Source organism: Pelodiscus sinensis, chromosome 22 (assembly GCF_052426305.1).
Source record: "Pelodiscus sinensis isolate ZL-2025 chromosome 22, ASM5242630v1, whole genome shotgun sequence".
In the NCBI taxonomy this organism is placed as follows: domain Eukaryota; kingdom Metazoa; phylum Chordata; order Testudines; family Trionychidae; genus Pelodiscus; species Pelodiscus sinensis.
This window is the reverse complement of record NC_143073.1, coordinates 8,698,866-8,725,193: the sequence shown is the minus strand read 5'-3', so window position 1 is coordinate 8,725,193 and position 26,328 is coordinate 8,698,866. Positions and strand designations below refer to the sequence as shown.

Below are 26,328 nucleotides of genomic sequence, written 5' to 3'. Positions count from 1 at the left end.
GACTCTCTAGTAGGGTCCCTCTGCCTGATGTCTCAGCTAATCAGCTTGTTAGTTGCATGGCTGGTGCGTGTGTACTCTTCACACTTGCTGCCTGCCATAGGGATGCTTTAGGAACACTTCCCTCTTCTCTTTTGTTTGTCTTGGCAGATTAATGCTGTAATTAAAATCCAGGCTTTTGTGAGAGCTAACAAGGCCCGTGGGAATTACAGGATGTTGGGTAAGTGCTTCTCTGTGTGGTTGGTTATTTTTTCTCATACAGATGTGGCACTAATTAATTGCAAGGGTGTTGCCTCCTCGTTACCGTTAGTACGCTTGGGGCATGGACTTGAAGCTGCCTTTGCAGCCCCCTGGTGTAAGATAGAGCAGCCTCAGGGCTGCTCTACCAACTCAGGCTTTGCATCCTGGGAATAAGCAGTTAGCCAGCACGCTCTGGCTTCACCCCCTATTCACGCCCATGCTGGGAGCAAGTGCCCTTACTCTAGCTCCATGCCAGCCGGGGAGGCCCTGGTGCAGTGGTGATTCTTAGGGCCTGTTCCCTCTCACTTTATGCTGGCCCTGAGCAGGACTGAGAAGCAAGCCCTCTAGTAGTTTGTTAACCTCCTTCAAGAGAGATTTCCCTTTGTTCCTCTGCCAGTCCACGCCAAGGACCCGCCGCTGAGCATCGTCCGGCGCTTCGCCCACCTGCTGGAGCAGAGCCAGCACGATTTCTGGGAGGAGTCGGAGCTGCTGAAGCTGCGGGAGGAGGTGGTGAAGAGGATCCGCTCCAACCAGCAGCTGGAGAGCGACCTCAACCTTATGGACATCAAGATCGGGCTTCTGGTGAAGAACAGGATCACACTGCAGGTCAGGGGTCAGGACTGGGGGTGGGGGGGGTGATAGGGGTTCGCTCAGCTGTCCCAGGGCTTCCCCTCCCCCACTAATGTGGCTTTCCTGTTTGGGGACTAGGCTCTGTTCTGTTACACCAGCATGATTCTGGAGTTGTTCAACTAGAATGGACTGTCTGGGGTTCCTAAATTCCCTAGGCTCCTCTTAATGTGCCCATCTGTAGAGCCCTGCACAGATACAAAGCTGGTATCTGCAACCATGAAAATGATCCATGGATGTGGATACCCATGGATATCCAGAGTGTCAGGGTTCTCGAGGCAAAATGTGTTGCCACAAAAATGAGCCGTAGCTACCCACAACCAAAACTGTGGCTACAAAGCAGAGATCTGTGGATTTGCAGGGCTCTACCCATCTGTGCCTCTGGAAAACCTCCTCCGACAATTCGGGGGTCAAATCCAGCCCTGGTGTAGGCATGGAGCTGCACCCGCTTACGCCAGAGCTGAGTTTAGCCCCTAGAGCCGTGGTGTCCAACCCAGTTCCGAAGCAGTAGCCACTATAGCAGCCACCACTTCAGTGAACTAGCCACACTCAACCGGCCCAATAGCCACACGTGGCTAGGGGCTAGCGTGTGGGACACCACTGCCTTAGAATTTCTTAGTTCAGGGCAATATTCCCCCCTCTGATCTACCAAGGGCACCTAGCTCCCCAGCCATCACCTCTTGGGCAGAGCTCTCTCCCTCCTAAAGCTGTTAAGAGTAGCTCAGCCAGCCGAACACTAAGCAGGCCTGTTCTGCTTTGTCACAGAGGCTCTAAACAGCCTAGCTACCCAAATGTGTAAGTGACCCCCCCCCCCCCCCCCCCGGCCCTTCCTAAGCAAGGACGTTTGTTCTTCAGGTAGAAACGTGACTGAGAAAACGGATTAACAACAATGAAACCTACATGCATGCTAATAAGCTGACCAGAGAGCTCCAGAAAGAGCTCTGGCTGGTGGCCAGTCCTCCTAACCCAGTGGTGGGCAACCTGTGGCCCACGGGCACCGTGCGGTTCATTGGGGTTCTACGTGTGGCCCTCGGAAGCATTTATTTCCTGCCGCCTGTGCACAGAGGTGGCAGATACTGCTGGTTTCCATGTGCGTAGGGTTGTTGTTGTGGTGGTGGTTTTTTTTTTTTTTTTTTTTTTTTTTTTTTCCTCCCTACCCGTATTAAAGTGACAAGCACGTGAAGCCAGGGCAGGTGAAGGGAGGGGTGGGTGGATTGCATGCAACACTGAGTGAGTGCCGGGGACGCCCTCTGCAGCCAATCCCAGCGCGGCTATGGTTCCATCGGCACCACCCACACATTCTAGGTACCCAAGCATAGTGAGCAAAACCGCCCTATCCCGGGAGACCGTCGTGGTTCCGACAGTCTTGCGGCCCCACTCACTCGCCTCGGTTGCCTGTTGCTGCTCTCTCTCTGCCCAGGGGTTTTCTGGGGTCACAGGGTAATAACTGCTCTTAGAACCTGAGGGAGTTTGCTTTGTCGCCCACTCCTTGGAGCTTCTGCGGGGCTGTGGTTTTCCCTCGCCCCCCCCCCCCCCCCGCCAAAACCATGGATTTGCCTGCCCTATGATGATGACCAAATTTGTCCATGTTCTTGCCACAAATTTCAATCTTTCCCCTGATTTCACGGGGCTTTAGATCTGGCCCCTGATGAGCTGGGCCTGCCTTATAAGAGCTGCGTATTTTATTTTTATTTTGTGGCACTTTTTATCCATGCATCTGAAAGGGGTCGGCCTCGCCATCCTTATCTTTACCAGTGGGGAAACTGAGGCACGGGGTGGGGCAGCGACTTGCCCAGCAGACCAGAGCTGGGAATAGACCCAGATGTCCTGACTCCTGGTCGGGCGCTATGCACTAAGTCATGCTGCCCCGTATGTCCCTAAAGTGATATGTCCCGTATCTCCCCCCCGCCCCCATCTGCCTGCGGAGCTAAATTGGCTCAGCCATGCACATGAAGCAGGTGGGGGGGGGGGGGGGAGGCAGGCGGGAGAGGTCTTGAGATATGAAATTCCCCTTGGCGTGTAAATAGCAAAGCTGTGTGAATCCCCAGGCCGAAAGGGGAGGGGCTTTCCCAGAGGATTTAGGAACACCATCTCCCCTCCAATGAGACGTGGCTCCCAAGTCACTCAATCTCAGCTACTTCATTGGGGCCGGAGCGCTTAAATTACCTCAGCGCCCCAGCTGACTGCACCCCGGCCTGCCCCGCGACAGGAGGTGGTTTCCCACTGCAAGAAGCTGACGAAGAAGAACAAGGAGCAGTTGTCCAGCCTGATGGCCCTCGACACCCAGCAGGGGATCAGGTCGCTCAGCAAAGAGAAGCGCCAGCAGCTGGAGGCCTATCAACACCTCTTCTACCTGCTGCAGGTGAGCTGGCGGCTGGCTTTGGGGAGGCCGCTGGTTGCTGGGGGTAACGGCCTGCGGCCTCTACCCCAGGAGGGTCGTCCCTACACGGCTCGTAGGCCTCAATGGCCCTGGCCGCCTCGGCTGGTTCCTCTCCGGCCCTTCCTGTCCATGGCAGGGCTTCTTCCTGCGCCCTCCCCACGTGCTCCTCTTGGCCAGCGGCAGCCAGCTAGCGAGGGCTCCCTGCCCCCAGTCCCTGCAGCTCTGCTTCAGCCCCACAGAAGCCCCAGAACCCAGATAAAAGCTGCATGGGGTGGTAGGAAGAAAGCCCGGAGCCCCAGGCTGCCAGTGGAAGCTGTAAGGGGGTGCTCAGTTGTGTAGGCCCCCATCATGTATAAGAATGGTTCTGCACCCACCCATCTGCTCATGTGCCTGCTGCCTTGGTTTTCCCTACTCCGCTCCCTGCGCGTGAGCTCAGAGTCTGAACACAGCCCTACCCACAGATCAATGTCGGATCCCAGGCCTCTTCCCTCAACCTGGCTCTACTGCCTCGGCCTTTCCTATGGTCTCGCCCAGCTGTGGTGTGCAGCTGCAGGAGTCTTCCTGCTGACGTGAGGTGTGGTTCCCTGTGGAAACCCTCTGGGAATCTCTCACTGAATCAACTCCCTGTTGGGATGTCGACGTGTAGCTGTTTACATGATTAACCGATAAGGCTTACCGGTTAATCCTAACTACATGGACCTCTCCCCTTGCTGCCTCTGTATTTGAGGCAGCAAGGGGGAGGAGGCAGGAGCCAGTGCCTGAGGGGTGCCAGTTTCCACTGAGCTGCCTCCCTGCCCCACTTTCTGATAGAGAGGCAGCATCGCGGGAGATGATGGGGGCAGGTGGGAGCCAGTGCCCACATGTAAACATAGCAAGTCTTTGTCCCAAAGTTTCAGAGGCATAACTGTGTTGGTCTGTAATAGAAAAAACTTAAACAACAAATAGTCTGGCAGCACGTTGGAGTACGTCTAGACTACAGGCTGTTGTTGACAGAGGTTTTGTCGACCGATTCTATCGACAAAGAGCGTCTAGACTACATCCAGTTCTGTCGACAAAGCAAGCCGCTTTGTCGACATGAGAGTGTAGACACCAAGGACAGTGTAGATGCAATAACGCCTTCTGGCGACAGAACTCTGTCGACAAAAGGCGTTATTCCTCATAGAATGAGGTTTACTGCCGTCGACAAAGCTGTAGATGGTATCCTAAGCTTTTGTGGGCACAACCTGCTTCTTCAGATGAATGGAATTAGAGGTCCAAGATCCAAAAAAGTCCCAAAGATCTTCATCTAATCAAACACCAAAAAAATAGCAGGGTGCAGAGAGGGGCGAGTGACTCACCCAAGGTAGATCAGTGGCAGAGCCATGAATACAACCCAGACCTCCTGACTCCTTGTCCAGGGTTGTATCCGCCAGACAGCGCTGACTCTTCATGCCCCAGGATCACTCTCCTCCTTAATCCTCCTCCTCTCTCCGCAGACCCATCCTGTGTATCTGGCGAAGCTGATTTTCCAGATGCCCCAGAACAAGTCGACCAAGTTCATGGAATCGGTGGTCTTCGCGCTCTACAACTACGCGTCCAACCCCAGGGAGGCCTACCTGCTCCTTCAGCTCTTCCAAACCGCCCTGCGGGAGGAGATCAGGTAAGAGCTGCCCCCACGGACCATTGGCCAAGGCCGGAGCTGTGCCAATCCCTGGGCGGTGTGAAGGAGCCGGCAGTCTGTCTCCAATGAAGTGGTCTCAGCCGGATGCCTCTAGTATTCCTAGACCCCTGAGACCCGTGGCTGCCTCGGAGGTAACAGACCTGCTGTCAGGCAAGGATGTAGGGCGAGGTCCTGTCCAGACTCCTAGTGGCCAGGATTTGACCCTTTTCTCAGGGCATGGGCAGGCGAGGATGTGGCCCACAGGCCAGGTATGGCCCACCATGCCTTTGAATCCCCACCAGGACCCTCAGGCAGGGAGCAGCCCCATGCCCCTCAAAGCAGCTGGCTGCTTAATGTGTCTCTGTGTGCTGCCCCCGCCCCCAGTGCAATCACTCAGCTCCCATTGGCCGGCTCCCAGGGATTACCTCCTCAGGCTGCCATGGCAACCTTAACCCCGCCCTGCCCTGTGCTGCACAAAGGCACATGAAGGGAGCAGCCAGCTGTTTGTGGCAGGCAGGGAGTGTACCAGAGGTCTCCACCCCATCCTTCCCCAGGACCCCACTCCCTCCCATACTGCACCCTGCCCCCCCATCCACTCCCCCGAGTCAGAACCCTCTCCTGCACCCATACCCCTCCCCGACCCTGCACCCCAGTCCTCTGCCCCAGGTCACACCTTCCTCCTTCACCCACACTCCCTCTCAGACCTCCCGCCCTCTCCTGCACCCCAGTCCCCTACTCCGGGCTCCCTTCTGTGCCCAGCTTCCATCCCAAACCCCACATCCCCTTCATAGAACAGTGCAGCCCTTAACCACTTGCTAAAATCTTGGGGTGGGCCACCAAAAATGATTGCCCAATGCGGTCAGGCATGCGGACTAGGGCCAGGCTGCTGTCGCTTCGCTGCGCTTGGTGCCCGAGTAAGCTGGGTCTGCCCCTGCTGCAGACACACCTCCAGTTCTAGAGCAGCTAGGCCCTTAGTTCCTGCCCCCGATGTCTAGGAGGGGCATGGAGATCCGGAGCCATCAGCAGCCCCTTGGCCTGGTATGGGCTGTCCCTAAGGGAATGTGGCACCTGGAGCAATGCCCCCCTCCCGTCCCACTCCTTGCCGCGGGCTCCACTCCCTTGCCAAAGCCCCTGCCTCGAAACCGTGCAAGCCAGGGGATTACTGGGAGGCCTGGGGCAGGGTGGCAGCAGGGGTCACCTTCCCTCCCACACTCACCACAGTGGCAAGAGCCGGCGTGACCAGGCTGCCTGCTCCGCTGCACCCCACAGCACCCTGCTTTTCTGCAGCGATGGAAAGCGACGCGCCATGGGACCAGAGAAGCAGTCCGGTGAAGTCTGGGCTGGGAGGGGGCATTAGGAAGGGGCAGGAGCAGGCTGCTTTGTGTGTGTCTGGGGGGGGCCTGGTTCTTGCTGCTGCTTCATGCCAGGCTCCCAGGTAATCCCCCCCCCCCCCCCCCCCCGGCTGCCGTGGCAACCATCCATATGCTGGTTGAGGTAGATGCCATGTGGTCCCCCCATAGTCGGTGGGCGAAGACAGGGTTGAGGGAGGCAAGCCCCCCCCCCCCCAAAGGAAGCCAAGCTGTCCCCCCTCCAGCACCATAGGGTAGGCATTCCGGGGGTGGAGTGTGGGGCAGGGCCAGGCTGGCGGTATGGGAAGGTGTGATGTAGTGGGGATTTTGTCCACTCTTGTAGTCCTGTGTTCACTCCATTTTGCATTCCCTGGTTGCTTTGTTGTGCTGTACGCGATTCCTACTGTCCTGTGCTGCTCTGAAGTGTGTGTGTGTGTGTGTGTGTGTGTGTCCCAGCGGGGGATGGGATATCTGGGGGAGAACTCCTGAGGAGAGGCGTGTAGGGAATGGCCCAGTTTGGCCTGACACCGGAGCTAGGTGCAGGATTCAGTCAGCTGACACTTTGCCAGGGAATCTGAGCAGAGGAAGAGGTGGCGCAGTTGCTAGGTGTGCGAGTTACTTTTTCAGCTGCCTTAAGGAGAAGGGAGTATCAGTATAGCTGGCCGGGGGGGCCAGGGCCCAGAGCTTGGGCTCTGGGCCCCCCAAACCCCAAAGCAGATTGTACTGAGGGTTCTGGTTCCTGTAACAAGAAGTCTGAACTGCGCTGTCCCTCTGAACCAATAAACCTTCTGTTCTACCTGTGACTGTGGATGGGGGGTGCAGGGCCCGGTGACTCCCCCAAACTCCGTGACACAAGGCAATGCCTTCCCTCGCCTAATCTATGCCACCATGGCCCCCCAAGGCGTGGGGTCTAGGGTAGGGGTAGGCAATGGTGTGAGGAGGCAGGTTGATTCCACGGCTCGGCAGATCCGTCCAGTGCAACTGTGCTGTTTGCCCAGCATGGCTATATACATGCGCGGGCTGCAAATCCACCCAGGAGTGTCCATCTTCAGGCCAAGGTCAGAATTTTGTCCTTTCTTCCTTTTCCCCTCCTCCCCCCTCCCTCCCCCCCCAGGTCCAAAGTGGACCAGCCCCGCGATATCCTAACGGGGAACCCCACGGTGATCAGGCTGGTGGTGAGTTTTTACCGTAATGCCCGTGGGCAGAACGCCTTGCGCCAGATCCTGGGCAAGCCCGTGCAAGAAGTCCTGCAGGACAAAACCCTCAGTATCCGCACCAACCCTCTGGACATCTACAAGGCCTGGATCAACCAGCTCGAGTCACAGAGCGGACAGAAAAGGTCAGGTCTGCGCTCCTGCCCTTGCCCCATCCCCGCCCCTAGTCTTGCCACAGAGGCCACGTTACTTTGCCTTTTTGCTGATGCCAAAGGGTGTCTATCTTCTGTCCACAGCAAGCTCCCATATGACGTCAGTCCGGAGCAGGCCCTGAGCCACCCCGAAGTTCAGCAGCGGCTGGACATCTCCATCCGTAACCTCCTGGTGGTGACAGACAAGTTCCTCTCTGCCATAATTTCTTCCGTGGACCAAATTCCGTAGGTAGCTCTGGGCTAGCCCGTTATGATCAGTGAGGCAGCATGGCCTAGTGGAAAGGGGACCAGGTTGGGAGCGGCATGACCTGGTTTTTACTCCCAGTCCTTTGACTTGCGGTATGATCTGGAGCGAGGCATGGCCAAGCCCTGTGCCTCAGTTTCCCCATGTGTAAAGCAGGGATGACAGAAGTCAGAAAGGGTCCAGACAAGGCAACTTGGGTGAGCTGAATTAAGACCAAAAGTGCTTTCAAGGAAGAACGCATCTAGCGAGCCTTGTGGGGTGGTGGCTGTGTTCACGCGCTTGCCTTTTCAGTGATGCGAATTCCACTGTGCCATTCTGATCCCAATAATGGTGGGAGAGCCTTTCCTCCAGGGAGGAAGCGGGACCTCGCGGTGAAAATACAGGACTGGGAGTTGAGAGAACTGGGCTTCCTCCCTGCCTGAGCATGGGCAAGCTGTACCTCCGTGTCCCCCAATTTTTAATACAGGGATAAAACGTTGACTAATACTCCGCACCTCCATACGCTGGAGAGCAGAGTCCGAGAGATTACCTAAGAGGGCTTTGGCAGCTCCCGGAGAGGCTGCAGCGTCGGCTAGAGCAGGGCTACTCCTCTTTGGAAGCCCCGGGGGCCACAATGATACTCACAGCACATGCCGAGGGCCGCAACTTAAGTGTGGTTGCACAGACATGCAAATATATGCAAATAGCTCCTTTCACACTAATGGGCACGAATACAAAGATTAAGGCAAGACTACACAACACACAGGCCCCATTTAAGTCAGTGTTGCTGATATTAATAAAATGCCTTATTGACCCGATTTCCAGCCATATGACAGCACTTTTAATGAGCAATGACAATCCAAGAATGTAACTACTAAAACGCACATCAACCGAAGACCATTATATTGATTAGTTTTTTGTTTTGTTTTGTTTTGTTTTGGCTTCACAACCGTCCACGAATTTAATTACTAAAATGCACATCAACCCAAACCACACCGTGAACCCACATTGCACCACGGGTTGTGTGTTGAGTAGCCCTGGTCTAGAATATGATGGATGGGAAGACTACCCCCCCACACACACGCACCCCAAAAAACTTGTACACTGTTCTGGCCAAGGGAGCATTGAGTCTGGCTGTTGCATTGTCAGCTGTGGAGGTGTCACTTGTACCATGTTGCTGTTTTCGCTGCAGCGCCTGGGCGCCCCAGTTGCGGCCCGGGATCCCCACCGTGCGAGGTGCTGTACAAACACAGACCAAAAGACCACCACTAGCTTGCAATAAATGAGCAGATTTGTAATGGGGAGAGGTCATTTGCCATTAGAACCACTAGTGGTGGATTCCCCCAGCACACAAGCCTGGATGTCTTTCCCATAGTTCTGCGCTAGCTCAGCGGTTTTCAAAAACACTTTTTTTTTTTTTTTTTTTTCTCTCACGGCCCTGTTGAAGAAAATCGCTGATGCCGCCACCCAACAGAATGTGACTGGAGTGTGTGTTCCAGGGTGGGGGTCAACCTTTGAGTTGTAGGGGTGGGGTGGGGGGTTTCTGGCTTTTGGTGGGGGGGGGGGCAGGGCTGGGGCAGGAGGGGCTTCCCTTGAGTGACTCCCGGTCAGTGGTGCAGCGGGGAGGAAGGGCCTAAGGCAGCTTCCTGCCTCTCCTGGCACCGCAGACTATGCTTCCCCCAGAAACAGCCAGCAGCAGGTTCCCAGCCACTGGGAGTGCGGAGCTAGTGCTCAGGACGGGCAGAACACGGAGCCCTGTGCACTCTTCCTGCCCCGCCCCTTAGGAGCCGGGCCTGCTGCCGATTGCTTGTGGGCTGCTCCCTTGATCCTGCAGCAACAAGACCCAGTGCCCAACATTCCAACACCCAGTCCTGGGGTACGGCTCCTTGTTGGAAAACTACTGGTCTAGCTCTAAGGTCATGGGCTGGACATAGGAACCATTGGGAGAGGCCATGTGGGAGGTAGGTCTAGATGATCGTTAACCCTCTCTGGTCTTAACATTTTGTGAGTCTGAGCCAGCCGGCTGACCTCAGCCCTGGGAAGAAACCTCTCCTCTGACTTCTTCTAGCTACGGCATGCGCTACATGGCCAAAGTCCTAAAGACGTCCCTAGCTGAGAAATTCCCAGATGCCAGCGAGGAGGAGATTTGCAAGGTGTGTAGAGGACGCGGATCGCTGGGCAAGGCCTCTGTAGTTGGCTGCAACTAAATGTCCAGGCCCTCCCATGGCATCCCATCGGAGGAGCCGTGTGGCCTATTGGCACATGCCCAGCAATTTGAATTCCGGGTGCAGTTATAGCGTATGGCCCGGGGAAAGTCCCGTGCCTGCTCTGTGCTTTCGTTTCCCCATTTGTGTAAGAGGGATAAGTCTAGTGTAATGAGCTGGCTAGTGTATGTGCACTGCTGCCTCCTGTGGGATGGAAACAGAACTCCTAAACTGTGTGTCATGGGCCCTGCATTGTATAGCCACATAAGAACAAGGCATTAGTAGTAGTAATATTTCTCTGTCGCTGCTCCTCCCTGCACCCTAGATTGTTGGGAATCTGCTCTATTACCGGTTCATGAACCCGGCCGTGGTGGCGCCGGACGGCTTCGATATCGTCGATGTCTCTGCTGGGGTGGCCCTGCATCCCGAGCACCGGCGCAACCTGGGCTCCGTCGCCAAGATCCTGCAGCACGCAGCTGCCAATAAGATGTTCGAAGGGGAGAATGGCCATCTGCGGGTGGTGAACCAGTACCTGGAAGAAACCCACTCTAAGTTCAGGTTGGTGTCATGTGGTGGTGGTTGGACTCAAGGTCCTGTTGTACTAGGCACTGTATGTACATGTAGTGAGACTGCTCCTAGCCTCCAAAAAGTTTCACAGAAACAAACAAGGCAAACCCTCGGTGGTATTCATCGCTCTTTCACAAATGGGGAAACTGAGGCCCAGAAAGACTCGGCATCTTTCTGAGTCTCCTGCAGGGGGTCAGTGGCAGCACCACCCAGGTCTCTTAATTTCTAGGTGAAGGTCTCAGCCACAAGGCCAAGCTTCCTTTGCTGCTGCAAAGGAGATAGTTTTACAGCAAAGTTAAACTACGTTTTGATGGCAGCTGCTTGCTTTTTTTTTTTTTTTTTTTTAAGCAAGTGACCTGGGCAGAAAGGAGGATCTGAGCTTAAAAACTGACCAGGATGGTCCTTTTTTGTACAGCACCTAGTACTGTAGGGGTCGTGGTCCATGACTCAGGCTCCAAAGTACTATGACAATACGAGTAATTAATAATGACTAGTAGATCTATGTCTATTCGGAGAGTGGTTTATTTTTTTTCTTTCTCCCTCCATGTACACTACAATGGAAAGTGAACTTAAGCTACACAACTCCAGTTATGTGAAATTCTCCTGTCGCCTTCCCTTACTTTACCCCAGATGGGAAGAGTAACTGGAAGGAAGGGAGAACGATCTGCAGTTGATTTGATGGGTCTTAACTAGACCTGCTAAATCAGCCGCCGATAGATTGATCTGAGAGTGCAGATCCGGGCTGTAGGGTAGTAGAAGTAGCCTGATATAGCTATACCTTAGTGTGGACCAACGTTCCCTCCAACTTTTGGCTCAAGGGACAATCCAGGGACCAGGTTTGTTGTAGCCCAAGGTTGGTAACTATAACAGGTGTTCTCCCGAGGCTGCATCGTGCTGTAGGCACACGGAGACGAACTGGAACTCGCTCTCCGAATAGCGGCCGGTTGGTGACCCCAGCGGACTCCTACCGCTGCTGTTGTATCTACCCGGACTGCTGTTGCCCCTTTGTTGGTAATTGGAGACCGCCCCTAAATGAGCCCTCAGTCAAACGGTCCATACGGCACGAGCCTGCAGCCAGGAATGCAGCTCTCCCAGCCTGGCACCTAGCACCATGGGCAGTGCAAGCTGGGCCATGGGAAGAGACAAAAAGCCGGGTCTTTGGAGCCGGTTATCCCAGATTCTCAGCATTTGGTGCCTCCCGTCATTGGCTCAGTGGGGCAAAGCTGGAAGATTCCTGCTGTGTCCCTCTTGCTTTGCTCCCTGCCTTCTCCTGGAGGGTGCAGATGAGAGGACCGGGCTGTGGTGGTGGTAGAGAGAGTCCCCCTACTCAGGCTGCTGGATACCGGCCCTGAGGTTCCCTCCCTCTGCAGCTCCCCAGCCTGTTTCCTATGTGCCCTAAATCAGGGGTCTCAAATTCCTGGCCCGTTGTGCAATATAGCCCAGGACTACCAGTGGGCGGGGATGAGGGGCATGACTGTCCGTTACCAGATTCCCAGTCCCGCCCCTTCCTGACATTGCCCCGCCCTCTCCCCCCCCCAAAGATAACCCGTTTCTCAGGATGCAGCTTCGGGATCCTCAGGGACCTGGCCTGGAGGAGCCTTGGGGAAAGTGGAACGCTCTTCTTCCCCGCAGTTCCTGCCGCTGTGGGGCGGGGGCGCAATTGCTGTCACCGTGTGGGTCCCTCAATGATCCCTGAAGCTGCGTCCTTGGGGATGGGATGCCATGAGAGGGTGGGGCAATGGCATGAAGGGGCAGGACTTGGGGGCTAGTAACGGACAGCTCCTCCCTCTCACCTAGCCTGGGCCAGATTGCATGCTCGCTCCAGGGGGAATGGGCTAGGAGCCAGGAGTTTGAGACCCCTGCTGTAAATTCTGGACTGGATTCAGCAGTCACGGAAGGGATGTCTTTTTCCTTCTCCCATCCCTCCCTGCTGTTGCTCCTTAGGAAGTTCATCCAGGCTGCCTGTTCCGTCCCCGAGCCGGAAGAGAGGTTTCAGGTGGACGAGTACTCGGAGATGGTGGCTGTGGCCAAGCCAGTCATCTACATCACAGTGGCGGAGCTTCTCGACACCCACCAGGTCTGGGGCGATGGGCTGGAAAGAGGGGGGGGTGTCTGCCTCACGGCTGGGATGGGGAGGAGGGCTCATGCTGGCGCCCAACTGCATTAAGGGCTCACACCTTGGACCCTCAGATCAACAGTCTGATGTAGAGCCTGGCACCCAAGCTGATCAGCTTCTGCTGCAAGTGCTGGGGTTGGGTCAGAACATCCCTCCCCCCCCTCATCCCCACCCCACTCCACAGGCCAGGTTGGATCCTCCTCCTGCCTGTGGGTCACGGGGTGTCCGGCGCATACAAGGTAGGCCAGATGGTACCATCGGTTGGAACAGTGGGGCGCTAGTCGTCTGGAATGCGGCTTGTAATCCCGATCCTTTTGTGCTCTCTGCCTTGCTCCCGTTCTCCCGCTGGCTACGCAGCTGTTACTGGAGCACCAGGAGTGCATCGCTCCTGACCACAAGGACCCCCTGCACGAGCTGTTGGAAGCTCTGGATGAGCTGCCTACTGCCCAGTCTCTAATAGGTATGTACAGACCCCTTGTCAGTTTCAAGGAAACACCTGCCCTTCTCCTCCGGTGTCCCCTTTCCAATGAACAGATGATGCTTGTTCTCCCCTCTGCGAGCAGCCTAGCAGAATACCATGCCCCTGGGCCAAGGCGTTGACTTTCTTGGGTGAGTAACTAGTGTGGCCACCTGTTTTCCTTTAATGCCGCCACTCCGGAAGTCAATGCAACTGATAGAACTTCAGCTCCCATTAAGTTTTTAGCCCTTACGGTTGCTGGGAAAAGCTTGAAAACGTGTCCTGTGTGCATTAAGATCGGAGGTGGGAGGGAAGACCGAGAACTCTGTTAGGTCTCCTGATTTTTTTTAAAGCTCACTTTGTGGGGTTTTGTCAGTACGGTCGCATCTGTTTTGTTTCCCATCCTTCTGATCTTCACACATCCCACAGTCAACCTGCGGAACTCCTTGCCAGGGGATGTTGTGAAGGCCAGGATTTTAACAGGCTCAAAAAAGAACTAGATAAATTCATGGGGGATAGGTTCCTCAATGGCTATTTGTCAGGATGGGCAGGGAAGCTGTCCCTAGCCTCTGTTCTTCTTTTATTGGGTGGGTTTCATTACTTATTTTTATGATGTTCAGGCTTATTCTTTCTTCTCCGTCGTCTTTGCGCGGGGAGGCGTAGTTATTAGCAGGAAATAGAAGAACATAAGACCGACCGGTCTGGGTCAGACCAAAGGTCCATCTAGCCCAGTATCCTGTCTTCTGACACTGGCTAATGCCAGGTGCCCCAAAGGCAATGAACAGAACAGGGAATCAAGTGATCCATTCCTTGTCACCCATTTCCCAGCCCTGACAAAAAGAGGCTAAGGACAGCTTCCTTTCCCATCCTGGCTAATAGCCATTGATGGACCTATCCCCCATGAATTTATCTAATTCTTTCTTGAGCCTGTTAAAATCCTGGCCTTCACAACATCTGGGAAGGAGTTCCACAGGTTGATTGTGAGACGTATGAAGAAATACTTCCTTTTGGTTTAATGGCCCCAGGCACCACTGAGGGGATGCCTTATTGGTCAAAGCCCCAGGTTTGTAAGCAGGAGCCCAGAGGGGCTCTAAGCAACCTACCCCACACTCAGACGTCCATCCTGGTGACAGGGCACCTTGTAGAACGCAAGTCTCTCCTCTCTGGCTCTGATCACCCCTCTCCTCCTCCGACTGAGGAAGTAGCTCCTTCTGACTCTCTCTTTGGCCTGGCAGGTGAGAGTGCACTAAATCCCAGCGAGATGGAGATCTCGCTCACCCTCACCAACAAGTTCGATGTGATCGAGGCCAGCAGCGAGGAGGCAGATACCAAGAGATTGCTGCTGAGGTGAGCACAGCAGCCTACGTGTGGAGCTCCAGCGAGGCCAGGGCACGTCTCCCTTTGAAAGGGGCCCTGTGGCCTAAGGAATTCAGTGACGCTTTTCTGATCCTGAGAAGCCAAGCGAGTGAAGGGTCATGTTGGCTTGGTTGGGCTCCTTGATTTGCTCTGATACGTCAAATGCCCCAGTAGTGGCATTGCAAGGAAATCTTCTTCCGCTGTTGGCTCATTGCCGTGCACCTAATGCGCTTGACCTTCTCCCCTGCAGCCAGTAAAATGGGTAACTCGTGCTCTTCTGTTTTAGCACCAAACAGATGCTAGTGGATGTGATCCAGTCCCAGCCAGGGGATTCCCTCTTGGAGATCTTACGGACAGCTGTATCAGAGGATCAGGTAGGGGAAGAGAAGAGGTGTTGGGCTGGGCAAATCACAGTCTGCCTTCAACAGGAGATGTTTGTTAAAACTGCTGCAAAAAACAAACAGGTTTCCACCCAGTTCAAGTCCCAGTTTTGCTTCCATTGTTTACCAGGGGCCAACATGCTTCCTGGAACTCTGTAGCACACGGTTCCATCTACTGGCTGATTTATTTATAAACTGCAAACACATGATTGCAAAGGAGAGGAACTTATCTAGAGCAGTGTCTCTCAACCAGTGGTACGAGTACCCTTAGGCTTAGGGGTACTTGAGAGACAGTCTGGTGGGGTTACATCAACACAACTGAAATTTGGAGAAACCTTAATTTTTGTGTTCAGTCTCACAGTGCTTTATTATTTTTGAAACAAAAAACAGGACTATGTAGAACTTTAAAGACTAACAAGATGGTTTATTAGGTGATGAGCTTTCATGGGCCAGACCCACTCCCTCAGATCAAATAGTGGAAGAAAATTTTGGATCTGGCCCACAAAAGCTCATCACCTAATAAACCATCTTGTTAGTCTTTAAAGTGCTGCATAGTCCTGTTTTTTGTTTCAGCTACACCAGACTAACCCAGCTACATTTCTATTATTATTTTTGTACTTTTTACACCCAAAAATGTCATCGCCCGCCCAGCTACGATTAAGTTGTTTAAACAAATGTGTTTCAATGGGAGAAAAAAAATGTGTGCATCTGAAAATGGTTGGTACTGGGGGTACTTACAATTTTTGTTTGGAAAAAAAGGGATACTTAATTAAAAAAAAAAAAAGTTGAGAGACACTGATCTAGACTGAGCACATGTCATGGGTGTGGCTCCCCCATCGTGCTCCTTTCTAGCTGTGTGTAAAGGTCCTGCAGGCACTCCCTGCCTGTAGTTCCTCCTCCAAAGTGGGCCCCTGGCCCAGTCCTCTTCAGCCCGTGTCCTGGGCTCAGTTCCAAGTCCTTTCTGGCCTCCCCTATTTGCTCCAGGACAGAGCCTGGATCCTTTGCTTCTTCCACACCCTATTTCAGGGCCTCCTCCAGTCAGAGTCCCTCTGCCCTTTCCTGAGGCTCAGGTGTTTTATCAGCTAGTCCCACCTTCAGCCGGAAGGCTGTTTTATTACGGCACAGGGCCAACCACCGGACAAGACTGACTGGTGGCCTCCTGGTCTTCTAAAGAGGCAGGCCAGCCTGTTACAACTGCCCCTGGCTGGTGAGCAGTGTGGATTCCTTATGCCCAGCCGCGCCCCACCCAGTGTGAGAAGACACAGTCCCCTCTGCTCAGCTCCGGCTTGTGAAGAGAGGTGGGGGGGAGGGCACTGTCTGCCTTCCTAAGCTCTCCCCATGGCTGCCGAGACACAAAACCCACTTCCAGGGTTGCAGGTTCCCTGTTGATGGACAAAACGTTTCTCTCCCCCTGCCCCTCCCTCACTGCAGGAAGCCTTCCATCACCACCGGATGCATGAACGGGCCCTGTGCGAGGCCCAGACCCCCGACAGGCTGAAACGCAACCGCTCCCTGGCTGGCAACAGCCAGCTCTCCCTAGAAGAGAAGAAGCGGAAGGTGCTGCGGAACCTGCGGCGCCTGGAGAGCCTGGGGGTGGTGCAGGTGGCCAATCAGTATCAGGAGATCGTCAATGAGATGGCCAAGGTACTGCAGCCTGCCCCGGTGTAGAGAACCCAGGGCTAGAAACGGGAGTCAGTACCCGGCGAAGCCAGAGGGGTTTGGATGCCTAGGAGCCTACCCATGCCTGAAAGGCTCAGCAAAGTTGGGGGCCAAATGAAGTATTCAGGCAGACACACAGGCAGTGTGCTTGAGTCCCTACTTTGTCACAGATGCCCCATGTGACCAGGGGTGAGGATCAGCGCACCGATTTGTGCAGTGCTCAGACGTGACTGTGAGGGGCGGCCACGTGCTATAAAGGTTCATATGTCCGAGCTGGTATCGGAGGGTCAGCCTGTTTAATTCTCCTGCTGCCATCTCTTTCTAAAACTCTCCTGCCCCAGGACCAGCTTTGTGGCCGGATTGGTATTACCTCCCATCCTGTAGTCCCGCCGACTGGGGCTGGGCTCTGAGCTTTTTCAGCTGAACCCCCAGACTCCTACTGTCAACTGGAGTCTCGACAGCTGTCTGTTTACCTTGCTACTTAGTTTTCACTCCCTTCCTGAGTGGTTCAGCAGTTAACGGGCTTCATGCTCCCAATAAGTTTGTGCAGTAAGGCAGCAATATTGGCTAGGGAGGTTAAAATGCATTGATTTGTGGTAAATGTGTAACTGCTGAAACTTTCAGTGGTTACACGTGTACAGGCTTAAAAAGCAGGTTCTCCGTGAACACTGGCTCCCGCCTGCCCCCTCCACCCTCACACTGCTCTGTATCCGAGGCAGCAACGCGGGAGGAGGGGTCTTGTGTATAGCCACCGAGATTAACCAATGAACCCAGGCTCATCAGATAACCGTTTACACTATCCCAGCCCTAATATTCGCTCCATTTTACAGGTGTGGAAACTGAGGCATGGGGATTGAGTTGACTTCCAAAAGCGCTCACAGACCAGTTTCGTAGACTGGGGCCAGGCAGAGCCATTAGGATCATGAGTGATCGCCTGTGTAACACGAGCTCAAGAATATTTACTCCCTTCCTTCCCTCCCCCCACAATCATTTCTTCATCAAGCCCCTTCTGTTTTGAGTATAGTGTCTCTTGTTAGAAAGAGACCCCGTCTGGATTTCAAGAACTCAAGTGACAGAGAATCCACCCCAGCCCCTAGGAAAGTCCTATTGACTCTCTTCAGATCTGAACCTCGACCGGCTCATGCCCAGAGCAAACACCCCCTTTGATCAAAAAACCTGCTGCAGTTGGGATCTAGATTTTTCCTGCTCGGGCAAAGCACCAGGCTGAACTCTCTTGATGATGGGGCCGCTTCCTGAGATGTCTAAACAGAAGCTCGGTGTCCACAAATTCTGATGCTGTGAACTTCCCAAAGTCTCACGAGCCGGGGATTGTATCCTGCTGCCCCACGTCCCAACCTGGTGCCTTAAACGCTCAGTTAGCCTCGCTGTCCCTAGCGTTGTCTGATGGGGAGAGCCCAGAACTAGCTGCGGGGAAGGAGGCGGGGAGCTGGGTCCTGATCAGTTGTGATGCCTTCCAAATGGGGGTCTTCCTTTCCAATGCCGCGGGCTAGATCTAGTTTGGGGGCACCTCGGTGAGCCTGTATGGAAACACTCGTTCTGGAAACCGGCATCCGCCTGCGTGGCAGGTCGTGCCACGTGGAGAGGACCATTTCTTAGAGCTGGTCTCAGGCGTGTGCAGGATTTCGCTGCCATGCCGTACGACTGCCTCCCATTCCAAGCAGGTACCGCTGATGGGAGCGGAGGCATTCGGGGGCCGGATGGAATTAGAGATGTAAAATCCCGTTTAAATCGTTAACCTAAGGGTGGGCAAGATGCGGCCCGTGGGCTGAATCCAGCCCACCGAGCCATTTAATATGGCCCGCAGCCGCCCTGCTGTCACCCGTCTCCAGGCCATTTGGGACCGGGGAGCATGGGAGTGCATGAAGTCACTTGCTGTTCAACGTGGCTGGTGGTTCCTTCCCCCCCTGCCAGCGCCGCATGGTGCCTAGAGGGAGTCACCAGCTGTTTTGAAAATGACTTTGCACATTCCTCCACCTGCAGGTCTCAATTGGCCTGGGAATGGGGGAGCGCACAAAATCTCCTCCCCCTTGCCAGGGGTGTGCAGTGCCTAAAGGGAACCACCCCTTTTGCCAGAGGCCCCGCCCTTTCTGGGGGTAGAGCCAGCCTGCCACCACTACCCCACAATTAATGAAGAGGCCCCCTCCCTGCAAAAATTATTGCCCACGCCTGAGTTAACTGGTTACACATTACACAGTCCCTGTCTTACGACCAGGTGTTCGGAATGTAACCCGTTCGTAAGTCGGAAATGCCCTTAAACGCGCTGCCCGAGTTGTTCGAAAAACTTGACGTACGTGGTTCTCAACTCGAAAATATTCTAATGGGGTTAAAGGGAGGTTGGTCGTAAGTATGGATGGTCATAAGTCGGGGAGTGGCTGTACATTTAACTAGTTAACTGCTTAATCAGCATCCCGCAGGGCTGTCAGTTAACTGGTAACCGGTTAGCATTACCTGGAAAGAGCAATTCTTACCTGTTAACCAGTTACGTCCCTAGATGTAATTGTCCCATGGGCCAGCCCCAGCCCGTAGGAGGCTACTCAGAACATTTTTGTAATTGCCCAAAAACGAATCGGCTGCTTTTAAGCCCTGAATCCAATTGCATTTCTGCTTGCTAGTGACCACGTGTGAATCCCTGTGTCTACTTGAATGAACTGGCTCTGGGCACGGGGTTTTCCAGTTCTTTATTTGTGTTGATTCCTGTACACGTTCCAGGATATTCGCCATCAGAGGCGCTACCGGCAGCACCGCAAGGGGGAGCTGGTAAAATTGAGGCAGACCCTCAGCAGCCTCAACGGCAAGACCTTGTTTTATGAGGAGCAAATCGATTATTACAATCAGTACATCCGGACGTGTCTGGACAACCTGGCAGCCAACAGCAAGTAGGTTGGGCTATGCATGGGTTGGTAAAGAGTAGAGCTCTCCAAATCCACAGATACCCGCAGAGCTAAAGTGGGTATCCGCATCTGTGGATATCCATGGCTCATTTTTGTGGATACAGATAATTTTGTATCCATGCCAGGCTCTAGAAAAGAGCTCAAAGCAATAACCATCAACACTTATGCAGAGTAAGCCAGAGGGTAACTGAATATCGTGCTTCAGGGCATGAATTGGTCAGCAGCCAGGGGTCAGAAAGGAATTAGTCTCAACTCTGTATATAGCATTACATTCTTTTTTAGTTAACGTTATCATAGAACACTAGAACTGGAAGGGCCCTCGAAGTCTTCAAGTCCAGTCCTCTGCCCTCACGGTAGGACCAAGCATCATCTTCTAGACCATCCCTGATAGGTACCTATCTTGCTCTTACATATTTCCAGTGATGGAGATTCCACAACCTCCTTGGGCAATTTATTCCAGTACTTAATCACCCTGACCGTTAGAAAGTTTTTTCTAATCTCCAGCCTAAACCTCCTTTGCTGCAATTTAAACTCATTGCTGCTTGTCCTGTCCTCAGGACAAAGAACAATTTTTTCCGTTCCTCCTTGTAACACCCTTTTTGATACTTGAAAACTGCTGCCATGTCCCCCCTCAGTCTTCTCTTTTCTAAACTAAACAAGCCCAATTCTTTCAGTCTTTCTCCATTGGTCATGTCTTCTAGACTTTTAATCATTTTTGTTGCTCTTCTCTGGACCCTCTTCAATTTCTCCATATCTTTCCTGAAATGTGGTGCCCAGAACTGGACACAGTTCTCCAAATGAGGCCTAATCAGCACGGAATGGAGCGGAAGAATGACTTCTCATGTCTTGCACTCACACTCCTGTTTATGCAACCCAGAATCATGTTTGTGGGTGTTGTGTGGTTTGTGTTTGTTGCCAAAAAAAAGTGTCACCCTGCATATTTAGCTTTATGGGCCTTCTTGCTAGCTTGCTTTTTTCCTCTTGGGTCAAGACCTTCTCTCCTGCATCCCTTTTAATCTGGAAATTCCTCTGCATGTCTCACAAGTTCACTGATTTATTTTTATTTTTTTTAATTCCCGGCCCATGGTCCTACTAGAGAGCTGCCTGAGGTCCAAACTCTTGACTTGGATGAGTGGGTGTAGAGCCATGCTCTGTGTTTTATCACCTACCCGGCAGGCGGCTGAGTGGCTGGGATTCAGCCCCCTGCCTTCTCTGCTTTGAACTTACCCCAATTCTGTTTCTTTTGAGGCTCAACGGAAAAAGCAGGAAGCAGCACTCGCTGCATTACACGGCGGCACGGCTCTTTGAGAAGGGCGTCTTGCTGGAGATAGAAGACTTGCCCGTCAGCCAGTAAGTAGCCTCCCGGCCGTCGGTGCTGCTCCAAGCTGAAACCGCCCCAGTCCAGCTCAGCTGCCCGTGTGGTGAGACCTGGTCATCGCGGGCTGGCTGTCATTGCTCCTGCTTTGCTGACTGTCTCCACCTAGAGGCCATATAGCAGCGGCAGGCAAAATCGGCCCACTAAGCATTTCTCTCTGACACGCTCAGCCAATGAGCAGAGCATGCATACTGACAGCTGGCAGCCTGTATTTGGCTGTCCCTCCCCACCTTGCTCCCTCCTGCAGCTGAGCTGCTCCCAGGACCCTCCTGCAAGCTTTGCAATGGGGTGATGAGGGGGGGAATGCTGAAGTCAGGGTGTCCCCCTGTCCCTGTACCCCACCTCTGCGGCGCAGAGGTCAGGGAGAGGGAGACACACAGCGGAACGGCTCCAGTCTGAAGAACTCTGGTGACTCAGAGGAGTGCCTGGCTTTAAAGGCAGCGCACAGTTTCTAAGATTTTAGTGCTTTCTCTCTTCTCTTTGCTCCAATATCCCACCTTTGCAGAGCGGGGGAGGGGGAGACAACAGACCAGGACAACTTTCCCTGTCTTAAAGAGACAGCGCGTGGCTTCTCTCAAACTTACCCAGCAGCGGCCAGCACACACACTGTGTCACTGTCACATGCACCCTCTCTGTCCCACACACATGGTCACTGTCACACAAACTCTGCCACAACACTCTCCTGTCTCAGTGCCACACACACTCAGTCTGTGTCAGTCTGTCTCTCTCACACAGTGTCTCTTTCACACTTTTTTTTTCTTTCCCTGTCTGTAGCCCCCAAGACCCTCCGCTTCTGGGGTGGGGGGAGGAGCCGGCCTGTGACCACGTACCAAATTTCATGATGCAGCCCCCCTGAAAATTATTGCCCATCCCTCCTGTATAGGCGTTTAGGACTCAGAGGAGATTAGAGGGGCTTTGGGCAGGGCAGCGTCAAAGGGAAGATTACGCAAACTGGCTACAAATTTGAGACGATCCCATGTGCTCTCCTCCTTCAAGTCTGGTTGTTACAAAATATTCCCACTCACATGAGTGAGTGTCTTAGCAGCAGTGTCCTGAGTCCCATTCCTGCCTGCTCTAACCATTAAGAAACACTCCCCTGCCAGCAGGGGATAGAACCCCTGTCACAGCCTTTCTGTTGCCCCTAGTTTAACTCTATCCCCTGCCAGGTTCCGGAACGTGATTTTCGATATCGTTCCGTGTGAGGAAGCCGGCAAGTTCCAGGTGACAGCCAGATTTATGGGGATCGACATGGAGAAGTTCCAGCTTCACTATCAGGTAGGGAGCCCGGGCACCTTCACCCATGGGGCTGAGCCTACAGCAGCATAGAGCGGAGGTGCCGTCAATGCACCAATCCGCCAAGAAGTATGCTTTGGGGCGCATTAGGAGGAGCGTTGCCAGCAGATCTAGGGGAGTGATGAGTCTCCTTTATTCAGCACTGGTGAGGCCACAGCTGGAGTACTGCATGCAATTCTGGGCCCCCTGTTACAGAAAGGATGTGGATCTGTTTGGAGAGACTCCAGCGGAGGGCAACAAAAATGACTAGGGGGCTGGAGCATGTGACTTATAAGGAGAGGCTGAGAGATTTGGGCTTGTTTCTTCTACAGAAGAGTAGAGTGAAGGGAGATTTGATAGCAGCCTTTAGCTACCTGAAGGAGGGTTCCAAAGAGGCTGGAGAGAGGCTGTTCTTGGTGGCGATAGATGACAGAACAAAGAGCCATGGTCTCAAATTGCAGTGGGGGAGGTCTAGGTTGGATATTAGGAAAAGCTATTTCCCTAGGAGGGTGGGGAAGCACTGGGATGGGTTCCCTAGGGAGGGGGTGGGGAATCCAGCCCTAGAGGTTTTTAAGTCCCAACTTAACAAAGCCCTGGCTGGGTTGATTTAGTGGGGTTGGTCCTGCTTTGGGCAGGGGGTTGGACTCTGACTCCTGAGGTCTCTTCCCACCCTAGGATTTGAAAGGTTAACGGGACTGGATAGAACCCAGGAATCTTGTCTTTGGCCATGTGCTCTACCCACTAGGGTACACTCCCTTCCCAAACTGGGAACAAAGCTAGGATTCGGCTCCTACTAGGGCATGTAATCTGATGAGTGGAACAGGAGACCTGTCATCTCCCTAGGTTCTAGGCTTGACCCCACAACCAATGTGCTCCATAGTCTGTGTGAGGTTCCCCCCCCCCCCCCCCAGTTGGATCTCCATATCCCCAGGAATGCAAACCCAGTAGTCGATCAGTTTTGACCTCCCCAGGGGGAGCTCTGGATGGTGAAGCTGATAAGGGTTCTAGGTAGATGCCTTTATAGCACAGTAAACCCCACCAGGGAGGAAAAGGGCTTTGGAGCCAGGAACTAGCTGATCCAATTCCTGGGTTCTCCACTCTTTCTGTAAGGAAGCATTACCTAGCAGTTAGAGCCAGGGAGTCCAGGAATACCAGGACTCCTGGTTCTGTATTCCTAGTTTTGTCACTGACACATTGGGTATGTTGCTTCCTGTCTGCCTCAGTTTTCCCCATCTGTAAAACGGGCTCATGCTAGTTGTTGGCAGCACGGAGGTGATGGGAGGCTGAACATTCACCCACTGCTCAGAGAACTGGGAATGCAGCTGGATGTAGCCTCCCACCATCATATGCCCAAAGCAGCTCCTTAGCCGAAGCTAAGGGCAAGATTCAGCACCCCCAAGTAGGAGGGAAAATCTGTCAGCTCGGGCTCTACCAAAGCCCTATTGCCCATGTGGGACTCTCTCTCCCTCTCAGGACCTGCTGCAGCTGCAGTACGAAGGCGTGGCCGTCATGAAGATGTTCAACAAGGCCAAAATCAACGTCAACCTCCTCCTCTTCCTCCTCAACAAGAAGTTCTTCAGGAAGTAGCAGGCGATGGGGAGAGAGGATCTAGGATGGATTTGGGGGAAGGGGAGGCAGCTGATGCCAAAGAGATTTCAGGGACAGAATCCAGCTTCTGTACGGTACCTTGCTAAGGAGAAAACCCTGCAGCCACCGAACCCTCGCGGTTCACCCTCCAGCCCAGAACAGGCCCCCTTCAGCTCTTCTACTTCAAGCTACATCTTGTTGGCTTGTGGGTTAACACTAGGTCCTGGCACGCACGCAGGGGTGGGGAGAAGCTTGCGCTTCCCCTCTTGCGGGGTTGGCACGCTTGGTAGAACACCCCTTCTGGTTGCCCTTTAGTTGCAACAGCTCTTGGTAGTGCCCTAGAAAGACAGGGGTGCAGGTCTCCTCTTGTATCGCTCCCTCTGCAGCTGGGGGTGTGGCTTGGGGGCTTACAACTCATCTACAGCCCCTCTGTGCTAAACAAGGGTCTGATTCCTCATGTTGCTGCTTTGACTAGATAGGAAACACTATTACTCTGAGGTGCCGCCCACTTCCTGGGAGCAAGGTGACGATTTATTCTGCTATTTTAACGAGGCAGCATGTTGCTGAGCTCTGGCTTATCCCTTCATGGCTCCACGGGTACCTTCTTGGACATTTTTTTTGACCCCTGACGTGGATGGAATGGGGGGAGAGCTATCGGTCTGCACCAAGGCCTGTGGACGATCGGTGCTTGAACGGGCCGGGAGCTGCTGGCATAGGTCCACCTTTGTCACAATGCGTGGGACCTGTGGGTAGCTGGCAGGAGGGGGAAGTTAGTCGTTGGTGGGGCTTTTTAAATGTATATTTAACCCTTTTTTAAAAAATACCCAAGTATTTTTAGATGTTGAAGCTATGTGTTGCGTTCACGCAGGTCCCTGTGGCTGTTCAGGTCACAGGGTTGGAGGCTGCGTAATTATTTTCCCTACCCTAGCAACACACCCAGCTACCTCTGTTTCCTCAGTCAGAAATAGACTGTCCTTAGAACAAGAAAAGTCCCATGAACAAACCTACAGTAAATGCACTAGGGTTGACCACCCCCCAATAATAAATACAGTACTTGGGGGTCACCCTATTCTCAATAAACCAGGGGGTGGGCTGCTTGGGCCCAGTGGGCCACCCTACAATAAATAAACCAGTGTGCAATAGATGGATGGCTGCAACCTCATTGAGGCAACTACCTTTTATTTGAAAGCTTCCACTGTGTTCCCTGGGAGAAAAATGGATAGCCTGGCTCCCTACCAGCAATCAGAAATAAAGCCCCCAGGAAAGGTGCATGGTCATGTCTAAAACCAGGGAAGAGCTCAAGAGTGGGATCTTATCTTTTTAATCTTCATGGTGGTCTCTACCGCCCCCTCCCCCAAGCAACATGGAGGAACCACTCTCCCTCTTTGAGAGGTGACCATCTCCCAGAAGTGACTAAATGAATAATCCCAGGGGAAGGGAAGTATAATCCAGGACCTGAGCTTTGCAGCAGGCTTATGCGGGTGTGTGTGCATGAGTGACGCTATTGATTTGACTGGAGGGAATGCCTACTCACCTCAGTTGTGGCCTGGGACCCTGTGGTGCTAAGCCCTGTACAAAACCAGCACACAGACAGCCCCTGCCCCGTGAGTTTTCAATCAAAAGTGCCACAGGTGTTACTTGGTGCTTGAAGCGGAGCATCTGTTTGTGGGAATAGGGGGTGAGGATTGCTGCTGCAGGTACTAAAAAGCACGTGCTAGTTCTTAAGGCCTTATTTATTCTGAATTTTTCAGGGGGGCCCTGGGCTAGTAGATTTTGTGTTCCAGCCTCGCAGTGGGGGGAGCCCTGAGCCTTGAGGGTCGGGTCCAGGCAAGCTGGGGGCTGCATCTGGGCCTTAGGTTCCCCACTCCTGGTTTAGAACCTATTACAACACTAAAGCAACCTGCCACCCTAGCACCAGTCGCATGGCACTGCCCATTCTGGAGCAAGCACCGAGAACACATCCAAGTGCCTGGTATAGTCAGGCAACAGAACAAGTCACTGAGTGCTTAAGAGAACTTGGTGTTTTATAATATGGTGTCAGGTGAGCAGAACTTGAGTTGTGCCCCAACTCAAATTCTGTGTCCGTGTACACTCTCTCTCTCTCTCTCTCTCTCTCTAAATCAAGTTGGCTGATTAATCAACATCAGCTTGCATTAGCAGAACTCCAGCTACCCCAATTGTCTTATGCTGCTAAAATGTGACTTCACGTCAAGCAGCCAGGCTGGAGTGAGGCTCTCTAGAGTGGTGTAAGTAACTTCTCTAGACTTAGGTCTGCTGTGAAGATGTAACTAAGGCAGTGTGATTCAGTGACCTGAGAGGCTGGGGTTCTAGCCCCAGCTCTGCCATTGGGTGAGCTGGTATGTGCCTCAGTTTCCCTTTGTAGAAAAGAGGGCTAATACAGTAATAACGAGCTCGTTACATTTCCATTCATCATCCACTCTCTCTAAAGCAATTTGAGATCTCTGGATGAAAAGCTCCATATTAATGCTAAGAATTAAAACATAAGTAATAGATTCTTAATTCATTGGATGCCAGCATTTTCCAGACTGCTCGGCAAGGCTTGCTGTCAGCCACATCTGTAGAGCCCAGCATGAATACAAAATTTGTATCTGCATCTGTATC

The 26,328-nt window shown here is 53.3% G+C and overlaps 1 protein-coding gene across 1 annotated transcript in view; it reads left to right on the top strand.

Annotated features, from left to right (window-relative positions):
• IQGAP3 (IQ motif containing GTPase activating protein 3) overlaps positions 1-25,902 on the top strand; it is a 56,220-nt gene extending 30,318 nt beyond the window's left edge. The window contains exons 22-38 of the mRNA XM_089772263.1: positions 148-217; positions 635-843; positions 3,074-3,226; positions 4,720-4,883; positions 7,347-7,571; positions 7,683-7,823; positions 9,890-9,974; positions 10,351-10,583; positions 12,537-12,669; positions 13,066-13,168; positions 14,401-14,512; positions 14,808-14,895; positions 16,333-16,545; positions 19,291-19,457; positions 20,721-20,822; positions 22,014-22,122; positions 23,593-25,902. Coding sequence (XP_089628389.1) covers positions 148-217; positions 635-843; positions 3,074-3,226; positions 4,720-4,883; positions 7,347-7,571; positions 7,683-7,823; positions 9,890-9,974; positions 10,351-10,583; positions 12,537-12,669; positions 13,066-13,168; positions 14,401-14,512; positions 14,808-14,895; positions 16,333-16,545; positions 19,291-19,457; positions 20,721-20,822; positions 22,014-22,122; positions 23,593-23,706 — 2,421 coding nt within the window. The 3' untranslated portion in view covers positions 23,707-25,902. The remainder of the gene's footprint in view (positions 1-147; positions 218-634; positions 844-3,073; positions 3,227-4,719; positions 4,884-7,346; positions 7,572-7,682; positions 7,824-9,889; positions 9,975-10,350; positions 10,584-12,536; positions 12,670-13,065; positions 13,169-14,400; positions 14,513-14,807; positions 14,896-16,332; positions 16,546-19,290; positions 19,458-20,720; positions 20,823-22,013; positions 22,123-23,592) is intronic.
• Positions 25,903-26,328: the final 426 nt, after the last annotated feature.